Genomic DNA, 14,099 nt, shown 5'->3' with positions numbered 1-14,099 from the left:
TGTGTGTGTGTGTGTGTGTGTGTGTGTGTGTGTGTGTGTGTGTGTGTGTGTGTATGAGTCATTTAATGAACACACAGCAAGTTAACAACAGTCAAAGAATAAGTATACGACTCACAATAACAATTGAAAAAATCACACAAAAACACTTTCCAGTTTCATATGCTGTTAACAGTCAGCAGGTGATCATTTACTGATGATTTATATTTGGCTTTCAAACTAATCTATGTACATGAGTGTGACACAGTAGACTAAGTAGTCTCCCTTCTGCAGCCTCTGCACTGAGTTGTCTCCCGGCGTGGAGCGCGGGCTATTTATTGTAGCTCGAAATTTCTTGTACTTCGCTGCATGATTAGTCACCGATCAATTGTGTTTGTGATGGGGTATGGCTGCTGTTGTCTCATGGAATGCTCTTGTGAACCTTTGCGCTTACATAGCAGTTTTTATAGGGCTATTAATTTAGCTCTAAAATTTCTTGCATGTTTGGCTGGTTTAATTTGCCTCCAAAGATGATCGATCGCGATTCTTGTTCTTCATGCACTCAGTAAAACATACATGCATACCAAATGTTTTTGTAAAAATAAGAAAACAAAATAGTGAACAGTTCATTTTCCTTTCAATTTTGTATCCTTGTGCACAATTTCTGTAAATTCTCTATCTTGAGTTTATTTTCCAATTTTTGAAATTGTGTTTTATTATTTTTTTGATAAGCATCCTTGCTCCTGTATGTAACTTTTAAAGATGCACTGCAGGTCACAGCCCTGAAGCAGCAACAGTTTGTCTTTTTTGTCGCAGATTATGATATGGACAGTAAAAAGCTATTTACATAACTATATATATCTGAGTCGCAGACATACCTTTAGTGTTGCAACCCAAACAAAACTGTATGCGATTTGTCACGTTGCATCTCCCGGCCCACCAAAATGTCATTAACTTTTCCCGCGATCACGTTCTGGGGTTGAAGGCTGTGTGCGGTATATTAATTAATATACCATACCAAAATGGACCCACGTCATATCATCTTTTGCAATTTTCTAATGTAATCAAAACAATGTCTTGACGTAAAGTACCCAAGATATAAAGAACTCTCCCTCTTTCTGAGACATATATAGACTTTTGATGTAATTAGTTTACGTCCGGAACCTGATGTGAGCCTCATCGAGGGCATAGACCTATATTATCTAAATATAGGTCCCTGTCGAGGGCCACGCTTTCCTGCCCAGACAATGCTGAGGAGAATTAATTTGTAATTTTTTATATATATATTTTTTTAATAGTTTTTTGACTCCTTGCAAGAAGGTCAATGGAACTTGGTATAATTTCAGATGGATAGCCTGAAACATGACTGAATGCCCTGGGAGCTCCTGCACCTTGAAGTGTCAAGGACAGTAAAACAAAAAATCCAAAAAGTCATATCATATTTCAAGATCTTTTTGTGCACTGTCACATACGACCAAGCAAAAAATGACAGTGGAAACGAATCCAACATGCTGCACATTGGACGGTTGCAAAAGAAAACCATTGATGCATTCTTTTTTGGTCACGGTGCACCGATGGTCGACGACAAGGGAGCTAACTGTGCAGGTTATTTAATTATTTTCTAATAGAGTTGCCTAACCTGCCTAAGGGGGGCAATTCTCATGCATTCCGTGGCTGGCTGTGGCAGACGACGACTAAGTCTCTGGTAAACAATTTGGTGTTTGAATGTCCAAGTTTTGATTTTGTTCCGTAGTTCTGTTGCAAAGTTGGGTATAAATATTCTCAAGGGCTTTGGGGCTTTGATGTTGAAGTTTTGTAGAAAAGTTGCGCGGCTGATTAGTAGGGGAAACTATCTAATTCCGACCGATTGAGATTATCTGAAATATATGTCTGTTTTTTGTTTATTGAACTTTCCCTAATTAAACAAGCGATTATCGGTAAAAATTGGAGGTAGGTGTTGTAACATCTAAATCCGACCATGCAAGGGGTATCTTTAATAATATTCTTAATCCGACCACAGGCGGAAGGTATCGTCCACTAGACTACTACTATCACAGAAAGACTACAAGGTACGTCACTCACCTTCGAGTCGTCTGTGTTCTTGGAGTCGCTTCCTGGGGAAAAATATTGTTCAAGACGGTTTGCCTCTTCAAACAGTCTGTGTAAGGTCAAATAAATACAGTTGAATGATTGTTTGAACTGTATGTACCTTTAATTTTCAGCTTCCGTCCGCTGCAGGTTGTTTTTAACCATCATTTGGACGAATCTTCGTTTGCGAGCTGCCAGGTTCCACCTTGCGTCAAATCATGCAGTCCGCACCGAATATGCATACCAGCGCTCATTGGTCTAAAACATATGTAAATATTGTGCAGCAAGGGAAGCTACCCACGGGAGTTTTCACTTTCGGTATTAGTGAACCGATGCAGACGATTTCAGTCGACCAATGAAAATAATCATCGAATATCCTGTTATTAACCAATGAGCGGTGGTATGCATATTCGGTGCCGGATGCATGATTTGACGCAAGGTGGAACCTGGCAGCTCGCAAACGAAGATTCGTCCAAATGATGGTTAATAACAACCTGCAGCGGACGGAAGCTGAAAATTATCATTCAACTGTATTTATTTGACCTTACACAGACTGTAGGAAGAGGCAAACCGTCTTGAACAATATTTTTCCCCAGGAAGCGACTCGAAGAACACAGAAGACTCGAAGGTGAGTGACGTACCTTGTAGTCTTTCTGTGATAGTAGTAGTCCAGTGGACGATACCTTCCGCCTGTAATCCGACCAGAATCTACTCAGAACTAAATTACCGAGAACGTAATGTTTATTTCCGGGTTGTAAGTGTTATATGTAATCGTCCAGAATAAAGTGAATATGAATTCTCTATTGTTATTTTTCTGTCATCCCAACAAAATTGCTTGTTCCTATAGATCTGCAAGAAAACGTACAGGATCTTAAAGGCTGGAAACTATATCTTCTGTCAAATTTCTCTTACACACATATGCTTGCACACACACACCTTCGTGCCCAACAAATGGTTGTGTGATGCGCCCGCAGCGTGTTGGCGTACATACATGTGCTTGTCACATCTCGCTTTCAGCCTTCACCGCCGGCTAGCCAAGCTGCTTGCAGCACCGTCGAAAAAGAGAGCAGCCTTGCGTAAGTCTCTCCCTGCCAGTAAGCCTCTCCACAAAAAGTCCTATGCAAGCTTTAAAGCAACCCTCCACGAGGTGTTGGGTGGTAACTGGGGGCCTTATGTCCCCAGGCAGAATTGCAAGGGCGTGGAGGAGGTTTGGCCCCAAACATGCGGCATGCAGGCCCACCGGTGCGTGAACACGCCCTGGCGCCCATGAACCAAACCCCCAGGCATGGGTTACCCACAAAGACTCTACGTCCCAACCGCTGACCAGACGGACGAGGAGAGTGTACTCCCAACGGCTGTGAAAGTGGAAGAGGACCCTTAGTCTCACATCCCAACGATAAAACAGGCGGACGAGGAGCTCCCAACGGCTGTTTTAGTGGATGAAGATGCCCCATGTTTTACTTCTTTCACAAGCGCCGGGTTGGAAAGACTCGACTCGTCAGCCCTGATAGGCAGCTTTCCTAGGAGAAGGACACTCGGAAGTCAAACCCGGCCAAATGAAGGCCGATAACCGTGTGAGGAAACTTGTCTAGGACAAGGAAAAGTCCAAAATCACACCCACGAAGGCCTACCGAAGACGGAAGACACTGACCTTCAGGGTGAGGTGAGAACCGAGTGTCTACGCATCACCGACAAATATGGTTGTGTCTACATCATTGCATCGTTGAACGCCGAAGAAGAAGAAAAAGAACACACCTTCGTGACTTTCGTTTAGCAAAACAGGCACTCTATTGAGGTCTAACGAATGACGTCTCACAACGTGCGTGGTCGTCCTTGGCGGTCAAGAAAGCCGCCGCGATCATTGCGCAGACGACACTTCTAGACCGCCAATATTTTTTGTGCGCATCACGTGCTCCCCATAAATCGGCCGGAAACGAAGCAATTGGGAAACCTGGATTAGGCCTACATGCACGCAAACACAAGCACCCATCCACGCACTTGTGATCGGTGTCTATTCATTCAGCAAGACAAGAGCGCACCTGTTATGAAGTGGATGGAGTGGGTGCTTTTACTTAATCAACACAAGATTCACTGGAAATTTACCTGTAATGATCGAAGTGGATGGCTTTAACTTAATCAAAACAAGATTAACTGGAAATTATCAGTAAATACATACGTGTTCATACGTTTTTATAAGAGTCGTAAACATAAACAATAAATGATTTTAATGGGATTTCGTACAGCATTGTGTATTCTCTGCGTGTTGGTCAGATTGAGAAACCCACTCAAAAACTGGGTATCTAAATCCAACTGATAAGACCTTCTCAATGTTGGTTTAGAAGTGTCAGCTGATTTAGTCCGCACTATGAAAATATTCTTTCAAAAACACTTATTAACTTATTTACATCCATATCAAGTTAACAAATCTCTGTTCATCAAGTTATATCTCACCTCTTGTCAGTATCTTGCTAGAAAGTTAAATTTTTTCTCTGCTGTGACGAAGCAGAAGACACAAAGCAAATGTTTGCGCCGCGGTGTAGATGACCTAAATAATTCTCGTGACGAAATGATTGGTCCGTGAAGCCTCGTCATCAACTGGTTCATGAATATAGCCCTTGTAAGTTGTATGAATGGCATTCTTTGTAGTTATGATGCGCGAACGTCATCATTGATGTGAATGGGACAATCTGTCAGATTTGGTTATCCAAAAAATTGGTTGGAATTAGATACTTTTACTCTATTAATTACTCTCTAAGAGTCAGGTGAATTAAACCGTGAGACTTGAGAGAGAATTTCAGCCTATTGGTAAACATACACACAGATTCTTGTCTACTAGCTTGAGGCAAACATTTGAACAAAGAAACTTAACTGAAAAGTTACATTTTAATTGACTCAATCTTAATTTTGCTCCTCAGGCCAAGCAGAACACTACACCATGGCAGACAGTCCAACAGAAGCACACGAAATGACTCCGGAGGACCAAAATCGTGACAATTCTGAGGCTGATGACATAAAGAACATCCTAGGCGGCTTCATGGAAGCTGAGGAAGAAACTCTGGAAGAACTTATTGGCGGTATGATGTACCTCTCAATGGGTAAGTCTACAGAACTCTTCAGTTTCAACTTGAGCAAATAGCACTATAGTGTGATAGTCAATCCAGCAGCCTGCACTTCAGACTTTTGTGGTACTAAATCTGTTTCTTTCTTTTCGTGGGGGTGGGGGGGGGGGGGGGGGGGGGTTGCTGCTTAAGTTTTAAGTTTTAGCAAGGTTACCACCTTCTGTTACCGCTAGTTAATTTTCGTGATCTGAATCAAAACTTTTGAGGTGGTAAAGATATTTGTTGTATGTATAGCTGTGCAGGTTTTTCTTCAGACCATTCAAATTACTTTGTTGCAGATGATGTGAAGAAGTTGGGAAAGAAAGCAGCTCCCCCTGCAGTGCAGCTTAACCCTCACAGAGAGAGATCCACGGTCAGGGCCATTGAAGGAAAAGTTGAAGGACTGGATTCAGGTTCCCAGCCCCACTCCACCAGTGCAACTGCAAGCAACCCCAGTGGAGATGCTGAAGATATTGAAGAAGAGGTGAAGTTTTTCATTGTTTTGTAAGCTGTTATCTGTCACCCCCATCCCCCCCTCCCCTTTCGAGCCATTGTAAAGCGCTTCGAGCTTTGGAGAAGCGCTATATAAAATTAATGTTCTATTATTATACGGGAGGTTGCCTGTTTGTATCATAAGTAAACTTTCTCTAGCGCACTTGGTTTCAAAACCCATTCAAGGTTTGGAGAGATCAATTCCAGCAGATGATGGTAGATAGTACATAGATATATATTATATATAACCCTGTGCAAAGAAAAATGCTGATTACAGGTCCAGTGTTGTTCCTAGACTTAGATGACAGTAAGTCAGTTGGAGATGGATTGAAAATATGTGTGGGTCCACACGTCCTGACTACAAACAAATAGTTTGTCAGAAGATCTCCTACATAACAAAACTATCGGCCGGTCGAACAGCCATGGGTCAGAACAATGCGTCGAATCAATCAAATATGCATAAGTGATCGAAGATCCAGGCCTGATAACAACATTGCAAGTCTTTATCCAGATTCACATTCATATAATTTGGAGTCCTTTTTGTTTGTTTTGCCTGTTAATTTAAAAAAAAATCTGATTGTGCTGGTTTCTTTTTCTGATTGTGCTTTCTTTTAGTTTGTTTTGTTTCGCGTGCAGTTCTTGGATGATTGTCAGGCAAGCAAACAGAGGACCGATGAGTCTCTGTTCAGACACAGACCTGGATCTCTGACCAAGGTATTTTTGCTTTTCATTTGGTCTCAAAATGAAAAGATGGAAACAGGAAGAATGGAAAGAATTAAGAGCTAGCTTTTCAAGCCGTAATAATACCTCCTGTCAAAAAAGTAGGGGATGCCAAATACAGAGTTTCTGATGGAATGTTACAGCAAATGACTACATGTATTCTTATGATGGATGTGAAAGAAAGTTATCCTTATTACGCCTGCTTGTGTTTTTTCTCACTGTTTCTGATAATGGTGCAGGAAACATTTGAATTCTTGTGTGTCTAACACACACGTCAGTCATATGCATTTGCCTTGGTGAAATGTTTGTAGCTGCAGAGCACATACAGTGTACATGCATACTTGTATACCTCTTGGATACAATCTTGTATGCTTTAATACCTCTTTACTGAACTATTTTTATAGAACTTTTGGCATCAGGATGTACTAGCTATACCTCCCAATTTATGTGATGCTGGACAATGCATATTGTCAGACCTCCATGTGCTTGTGAATTTCAAACTTTGATTGGTTGCTTTTCAGTTTGACAACTTTGTGACATTAGCAGAGGGTACAGAACCTGATGCCATAAGAGATGACCCTTGTGATGATGGTGACAAGGACGATGACTGGTTGCCCTCTTCAGGCTACATGGCCAGTTTTGCTGGAGGTACAGATCGCGCTGATCATTGGCATGAGATTTTCTGCTATTTGGATGATTTCCAGCATTTTCAGAGCACTAGAGATAAATATTTTTTTGATCATGGCATAATTTTGCGTTATTTTGATCAAAACATTATTTTGTGTGGTGTGTAGGGGGGTTCTTTTAGAATGTATTTGTTTACAATTTTATTATGATGATATTATTGAAAACCACATGGAAAGGTGGTTGATTGTTGTGACTCTTCTTTTAATTTACCTACCGTATTTGACGGATTACAAGACGCACCGTTTTATAAGCCGCACCCCCGACTTTTAACAAAAAAATTGGGACGAGCCACGTATAGGCCGCGTCACTATATCAGCCGCCGTCGAAAAAAATATAATCAGATCGTGTCAATCAATCAAAACAACCAGGCAAACGAAAGTACGGTATTTGGCGAAATCGGCTCCGAGAATAAACAAGTGAAACAAAGAAGAAAAGTGAAAAAGTTTGAAGAAAAATATCACACACACACAATTTGTAACCAACACACACATGTAGTCCCGCCCGGAATAAGCTTTTTGGGGATGATTTACGACTTTTGCGCACATTTCGAGCAGACGAAAACACAACATGGCGGCTCTCGCTCCTCCAACTATCGCGAGACACAAAAAAACCGAAATCTCGCGCGCGCGAGATCCTGATACATCCGGTGTTTCTCTGTACGCTATCTTGTCACGACGACTTGTTGACAAACGAAGATTCGCGAAAGAAAGAGAAAAGCGCCGAGTCTTGAGTAGAGAGCTAATAAAGTACCGGTAATCGCTAATCGAGCGAAATGAAAATCCGCGGCGACTTCCATTAGATGAATGCTATTCAAGTTTAGGTAACGTTTTAGCCGCATCTTTTTATAAGCCGCAATGCGATTTTTTTTAAAAAAAAAGTCGCGGCTTGTAGTCCGTCAAATACGGTAGTCCATGAAATTACATTTCTCAGTTGTAAATAACGCCGTCAGTAGCATTGTTTCCTTTTGTCATTCCAGTAAGCTTTTACCACTCTTGAAATGATAAAACTGAAGTAAAAGAAATATGCACTGTTATTGACTACTCTCTTGATTAATTTTTCCTCCAAACTTTCCAGGGGAGGCTGCTACACAACAGGATACAGAAAAACAGGGTATGTCGGAGACAGGACTAGATCAAAATCTGAACAAGGACTCTTCACCGTCAACTGCCTTAGTCGAGGATACAAAATGCTTGCAGAGCAAACCTGATGTGACACCTGCGAGCGAAAGCACAGCAGCAGCATGTAAAAATGTGTCCATTTTAGACTTGAAAGTATGGGAGTCTGAGCCGGACGACACATCCACAGTGTGTGAAGATGATGTGGAGACTCCTCCATGGCCCGTGAACCCTGGAGAAGTGGAGGAGGAGGGGGAGGAGGTGGAGGGGGAGGCAGGTGTGCAGGTGAAGCAGAATGTCAATGTGATGGAGTTCTCCATGAAGGTTGTCTCTGTTATGGATGCTGGGGAAAGCACGGAAAAGGCAAGAGATGCTCAGGTGAGGATCGAGACAGCTTGATAATGATAACGTGTGGTGTTTGCTTGATAATGATAATGTGTGGTGTTTGCTTGATAATGATAACGTGTAGTGTTTGCTTGATAATGATAACGTGTGGTGTTTGCTTGATAATGATAACGTGTGGTGTTTGCCTGATAATGATAACGTGTGGTGTTTGCTTGATAATGATAACGTGTGGTGTTTGCTTGATAATGATAACGTGTGGTGTATGCTTGATAATGATAACGTGTGGTGTTTGCCTGATAATGATAACGTGTGGTGTTTGCTTGATAATGATAACGTGTGGTGTTTGCTTGATAATGATAACGTGTGGTGTTTGCAAGTTGGCAGGATGGAAAACAAAGCAACATACATGTACCAGTACAGTGAAACCCCCCCTTTAAGTTAAACTTTAAGATCTCCAAAAATCTGAGAAAATTAGGTCTTGAAAAGGAGGGAGTCTTGAATTAGGGGGTCTTAAAAGAGGGGGTTCCACTGTACCTGCTTGTCTATTGGCCTCAGTAAAACAGATTTGTCTTGTCTCATCTTGTCTTGTCACTTTGAGCAACAGCACATTGTCCAGATACTGTCATTTGTATTATGGCTCAAAATGATCACACAAGGCTCCCTGTGGTTGTTTCCCTTGTTTTTGTCGACTTGCCTTAGCAGGGGTTGTGGAGATCATGAGTTTCGACTGGTTTTTATGTTTTGTTGTTCTCGGGTTTGTTTTTGCTTGACTTATACACAGTAAATGCATACATGCAGGTATACCTGTTCAGTGTTTGATCAGTTGTTGTTTCAACCTATGCCCGCCCCTGATTCAGGAGACCTGTTGCACAAGGGGTTAATACAGTACAGTACATGTACAAAACAATACAATCCAGTGATGTTCCGAGGCGTCGGTCATCGGTCATAGACCGATTTAGGTTGTAAAATGACCGATTGCAAACACCTCTGTCCCGTCAAATGTCCGATCCGATCGCGAAGTCAGCGGTCATTGTCCGATAGTATTACGTCTAGAGCGGTCACTGCAAGAAGAATCTGTACAAACTGAAGTATCAAACCCCGTTAAAACGAGTGCGAATCGGGGCCTACTTGAACTTCAATTTTCACTCTCGGTCGAACAATAACACAAGGGACACAACTCTCGACCGAACAATATTACAAGAGCCACAACTCTCGCTACTTTTGACAGCGACTCTTTACTTCCGCCGCCACATGTCTGCAAAGAAAGCTGTTCAAGCTCACTGAAAATGATCACGTGTGACATTCTGAAGTGTGTGAAAGATCACTTGTCACTTGTGACATTAATTCTGAAGCATAGTGTGTGTGTGTGTGTGTGTGTGTGTGTGTGTGTGTGTGTGTGTGTGTGTGTGTGAAAGATCACTTATGACATTCTGAAGCATGTGTCTGTGTGTGTGAAAGTAACCCTACTGAACACTGTTGCATTTAAAATATTAAAATAAATTTGGAACTGTTCAGTTTTTATTTGCCTTTATTCATATATTCTCAGTCATCTAAAAAGGTTAGGTGCCATGATTGGTTCGCTTGATCTGAATGTCCTATTGTTTTTTTGTAGTCAGGACATGATGTCCTATTAGTTTTTTGATTAAGGACATTTTGTCCTGTTGCCCTCCAGTCCTCGGAACATCACTGCAATCATTACAACACAATACAATACACTACAAAGATACTTTGTTATTTCAACTTGAGAAATGTAAGTTGCAGACCTGTTTACCCTTACGATTTTGGCGTAATTTATTACGATTTTCTGCAAAAAATACGCCATTCCGCTATCTGTGTCAAGACTACGATTTTCATAAATAATAAAAATGTAAAAAAAATTAAAAAAAAATTTTTTTTATTTTTTATTTTTTATTATTAATTCACATGTTTGGCATTGTTTTTTTCAATGGCAAAATGGGGTGAAAAAGCACAGGACTGACCAGAGATCATGTCTGTCTGATAAGACGCTGGAGAGCCTTCTAGTGGTGAAGTCTCGCCCTCACTCATTCGGCAAGCGCAAGTACAGTAGAGAAGCGCTTGACACACTGAAAAAGGCCTACTACGAGCAAAAGAAAAAGAATCAGTGATGCATGTGCTTTTGATGTGATCTTCTTTGAAATTATGATGACTACAAAAACTGACTGATGTGTTTTGTTTGTGAATGATGGATATATGTGCATGATTGCGTTTCGCAGACACAGTTGTCATGTGTGTTGTAATTGGCGACGAATGCTGGATGATTACTATTTTTGTGCCAGGATTACTATTTTTGGGGCTGAGCATTACTCCAAAACACTTTATGGGGGTAAACAGGTCTGAAGTTGTGGTTGACAACAATTAAAACAATGAAACACATTGAACATGTATGACAACATTACAGACTTCAATATCAGTAACTTTATAAGGTTAATTAATTGTGTCACGCAGAAACTGCTGACAAGAGACGGAATATATATTTAAAAGGCATATATTATAGTTTAGTTGACATGATTTGAGTGTGCAATTTCATATTGTGTAAGTTTGTTTGTTATTATTTTATTTTTGTAGTGTTTTCGAGAGAAAAATTGTGTGTGTGTGTCTGTGTTAATGTTTTCAAGACGGGGTTTGATAAAAAAATAAAAAATTGACCCAGTCATTAATGATATTTTGACAAGAAGTAGAGTTATAGGCATATAAATAAAATGTGAGTGTGTCTGTGAAGAAGTGAAGAAAAACAGTGTTGTTTTTCATATAGGGGTTTCATAATGTTAAAGTTGTTTTGTGTTTCTTTACTTGCAGGACTGCAGTGACGAAGTTGTAGCATTCACTCTGGAAGAGGACTTTGATTATAATAGTGTTCCGTACACACCCAAGTTCACACAAGCTGAGATGAACTATCTAACATCCTTTGTGCCGCAAAACAGTTCATGATGGAAGTTCATGTTGCTCTCAAGCAATCTGTGATTTGTGTCTATACATTCCATTTCTGTCCTTTGAGTGGTTGAAAAATGACAAAAAAGAAGCGTGTACAGAAATACTTCTCTCGAGTTGGTCAGAAATTGTGACATCATTTGTGTTTAACCCTTGATGCATGGATTATTCAACAATAATATATTTTGATTATTATTGAGTCACTTGAGAAAAAGTGACTCTATGTAATCGGTCAGTGTTAGTCTGTCCGGCCGGCCGGCCGTCCGTAGACACCACCTTAACGTTGGACTTTTCTCGGAAACTATCAAAGCGATCGGGCTCATATTTTGTTTAGTCGTGACCTCCAATGACCTCTACACTTTAACGATGGTTTCGTTGACCTTTGACCTTTTTCAAGGTCACAGGTCAGCGTCAAAGGAAAAATTAGACATTTTATATCTTTGACAAACTTTTCTCGGAAACTATCAAAGCGATCGGGCTCATATTTTGTTTAGTCGTGACCTCCAATGACCTCTACACTTTAACGATGGTTTCGTTGACCTTTGACCTTTTTCAAGGTCACAGGTCAGCGTCAAAGGAAAAATTAGACATTTTATATCTTTGACAAAGTTCATCGGATGTGATTGAAACTTTGTAGGATTATTCTTTACATCAAAGTATTTACATCTGTAGCCTTTTACGAACGTTATCAGAAAAACAAGGGAGATAACTAGCCTTTTCTGTTCGGCAACACACAACTTAACGTTGGGCTTTTCTCGGAAACTATAAAAGTGACCGGGCTCAAATTTTATGTGAACGTGACTCATTGTGTTGTGAATAGCAATTTCTTCCTGTCCATCTGATGCCTCATATAATATTCAGAACTGCGAAAGTGACTCGATCGAGCGTTTGCTCTTCTTGTTAGATGTTAATCTGACATCATATTCTTTTCGCACCAATAGAGCAGTGCCTGTATGATTATGGAAGCTTTATTGCAAAATTTACTTATCCCTTTGACACCCCCCCCCCCCCCCCCCCCCCACTAATCCCTGCCAACCTCAGACCCCTATCATCATCAAACAATGCCACCATGCAGGTCCACCAAGAAAATAGGGTAAAATTAAAAGAAAACCTCACATGCACACACACACATTCTTGAGCAGCTGCTTAAAGTCTGTTGTTGTTTTTTGTCCATGTTTTTTTTTAAATTTGGGGGGGGGGGGGGGGGGGGTGTGTGTGATGTAGTGACAATGTAGTCGAACTGTGTTGTATGACTTAAATTTGTTAACCTTTGCCGGATGCCGCTTTTGACTACACACTCCCGACGATGCGGGTTTGTCTGAACCCATACATTTGAAAGAGGGTTTTTACCGTTTATTCCTCTAACGACGATGCGGGTTTGTCTGAACCCATACATTTGAAAGAGGGTTTTTACCGTTTATTTCTCTAACGACGGGGTGGGTTCAGGGAAACCCACAGCGCTACTTCAGTGGTTGCATCGAGTTTCTCCCTTCACCGACCTCTTGCAGGGGAGGGAGAGGGGGAGGGAGAGGGGGAGGGAGAGACTGAGAGAGACTGAGAGACTAAGAAAGAGAGAGAGAGAGAGAGAGAGAGACTAAGAAAGAGAGAGAGAGAGACTAAGAAAGAGAGAGAGAGAGACTAAGAAAGAGAGAGAGAGACTAAGAAAGAGAGAGAGAGAGACTAAGAAAAAGAGAGAGAGAGTCTAAGAAAGAGAGTGAGAGACTAAGAAAGAGAGAGAGAGAGACTAAGAAAGAGAGAGAGGGAGACTAAGAAAGAGAGAGAGAGAGAGAGACTAAGAAAGAGAGAGAGACTAAGAAAGAGAGAGAGAGAGAGACTAAGAGAGAGAGAGACTAAGAAAGAGAGAGAGAGACTAAGAAAGAGAGAGAGACTAAGAAAGAGAGAGAGAGAGACTAAGAAAGAGAGAGAGAGATACTAAGAAAGAGAGAGAGAGAGACTAAGAAAGATAGAGAGAGAGAGACAAATAAAGAGAGAGAGAGAGACAAATAAAGAGAGAGAGAGACTGAGAAAGAGAGAGAGAGAGACTAAAAAAGAGAGAGAGAGAGAGAGAGACTAAGAAAGAGAGAGAGAGACTAAGAAAGAGAGAGACAAAGAAAGAGAGAGAGAGACTAAGAAAGAGAGAGAGAGAGAGACTAAGAAAGAGAGAGAGAGAGACTAAGAAAGAGAGAGAGAGAGAGAGAGAGAGACTAAGAAAGAGAGAGAGAGAGAGAGACTAAGAAAGAGAGACTAAGAAAGAGAGAGAGACTAAGAGAGAGAGAGAGACTAAGAAAGAGAGAGAGAGACTAAGAGAGAGAGAGAGAAAGACTAAGAAAGAGAGAGAGAGACTAAGAAAGAGAGAGAGAGAGAGACTAAAAAAGAGAGAGAGAGACTAAGAAAGAGAGAGAAAGACTAAGAGAGAGAAAGAGAGACTAAGAAAGAGAGAGAGACTAAGAGAGAGAGAGAGAGAGAGAGAGAGACTAAGAAAGAGAGAGAGACTAAGAGAGAGAGAGAGACTAGAAAGAGAGAGAGAGAGACTAAGAAAGAGAGAGAGAGACTAAGAAAGAGAGAGAGAGAGACTAAGAAAGAGAGAGAGAGAGAGACTAAGAAAGAGAGAGAGAGAGACTAAGAAAGA

General features: G+C 41.0%; 1 protein-coding gene and 1 long non-coding RNA gene across 3 annotated transcripts in view; one reads left to right on the top strand and one right to left on the bottom strand.

The window, feature by feature from the left end:
* LOC138971193 (uncharacterized) overlaps positions 1-14,099 on the bottom strand; it is a 666,631-nt gene that overhangs the window by 175,036 nt on the left and 477,496 nt on the right. The window lies entirely within an intron of this gene.
* On the top strand, positions 1,626-11,561 carry LOC138971182 (uncharacterized). Of its 2 annotated transcripts, none has more exons than XM_070343830.1 (7): positions 1,626-1,681; positions 4,980-5,159; positions 5,462-5,646; positions 6,291-6,368; positions 6,896-7,022; positions 8,136-8,554; positions 11,339-11,561. In XM_070343830.1, the coding sequence occupies exons 2-7, from the start codon at positions 5,000-5,002 to the stop codon at positions 11,468-11,470; spliced, it is 1,101 nt and encodes a 366-aa protein (XP_070199931.1). In that variant the 5' UTR covers positions 1,626-1,681; positions 4,980-4,999; the 3' UTR covers positions 11,471-11,561. The 2 variants fall into 2 exon arrangements, with proteins under 2 accessions (XP_070199931.1, XP_070199932.1); XM_070343831.1 differs by lacking the exon at positions 1,626-1,681 and adding an exon at positions 2,347-2,692.

Source organism: Littorina saxatilis, linkage group LG7 (genome assembly GCF_037325665.1).
Source record: "Littorina saxatilis isolate snail1 linkage group LG7, US_GU_Lsax_2.0, whole genome shotgun sequence".
NCBI classification, from domain to species: domain Eukaryota; kingdom Metazoa; phylum Mollusca; class Gastropoda; order Littorinimorpha; family Littorinidae; genus Littorina; species Littorina saxatilis.
Note: the sequence above shows the minus strand (reverse complement) of the source record. Positions and strands in the feature narration are given on the sequence as shown.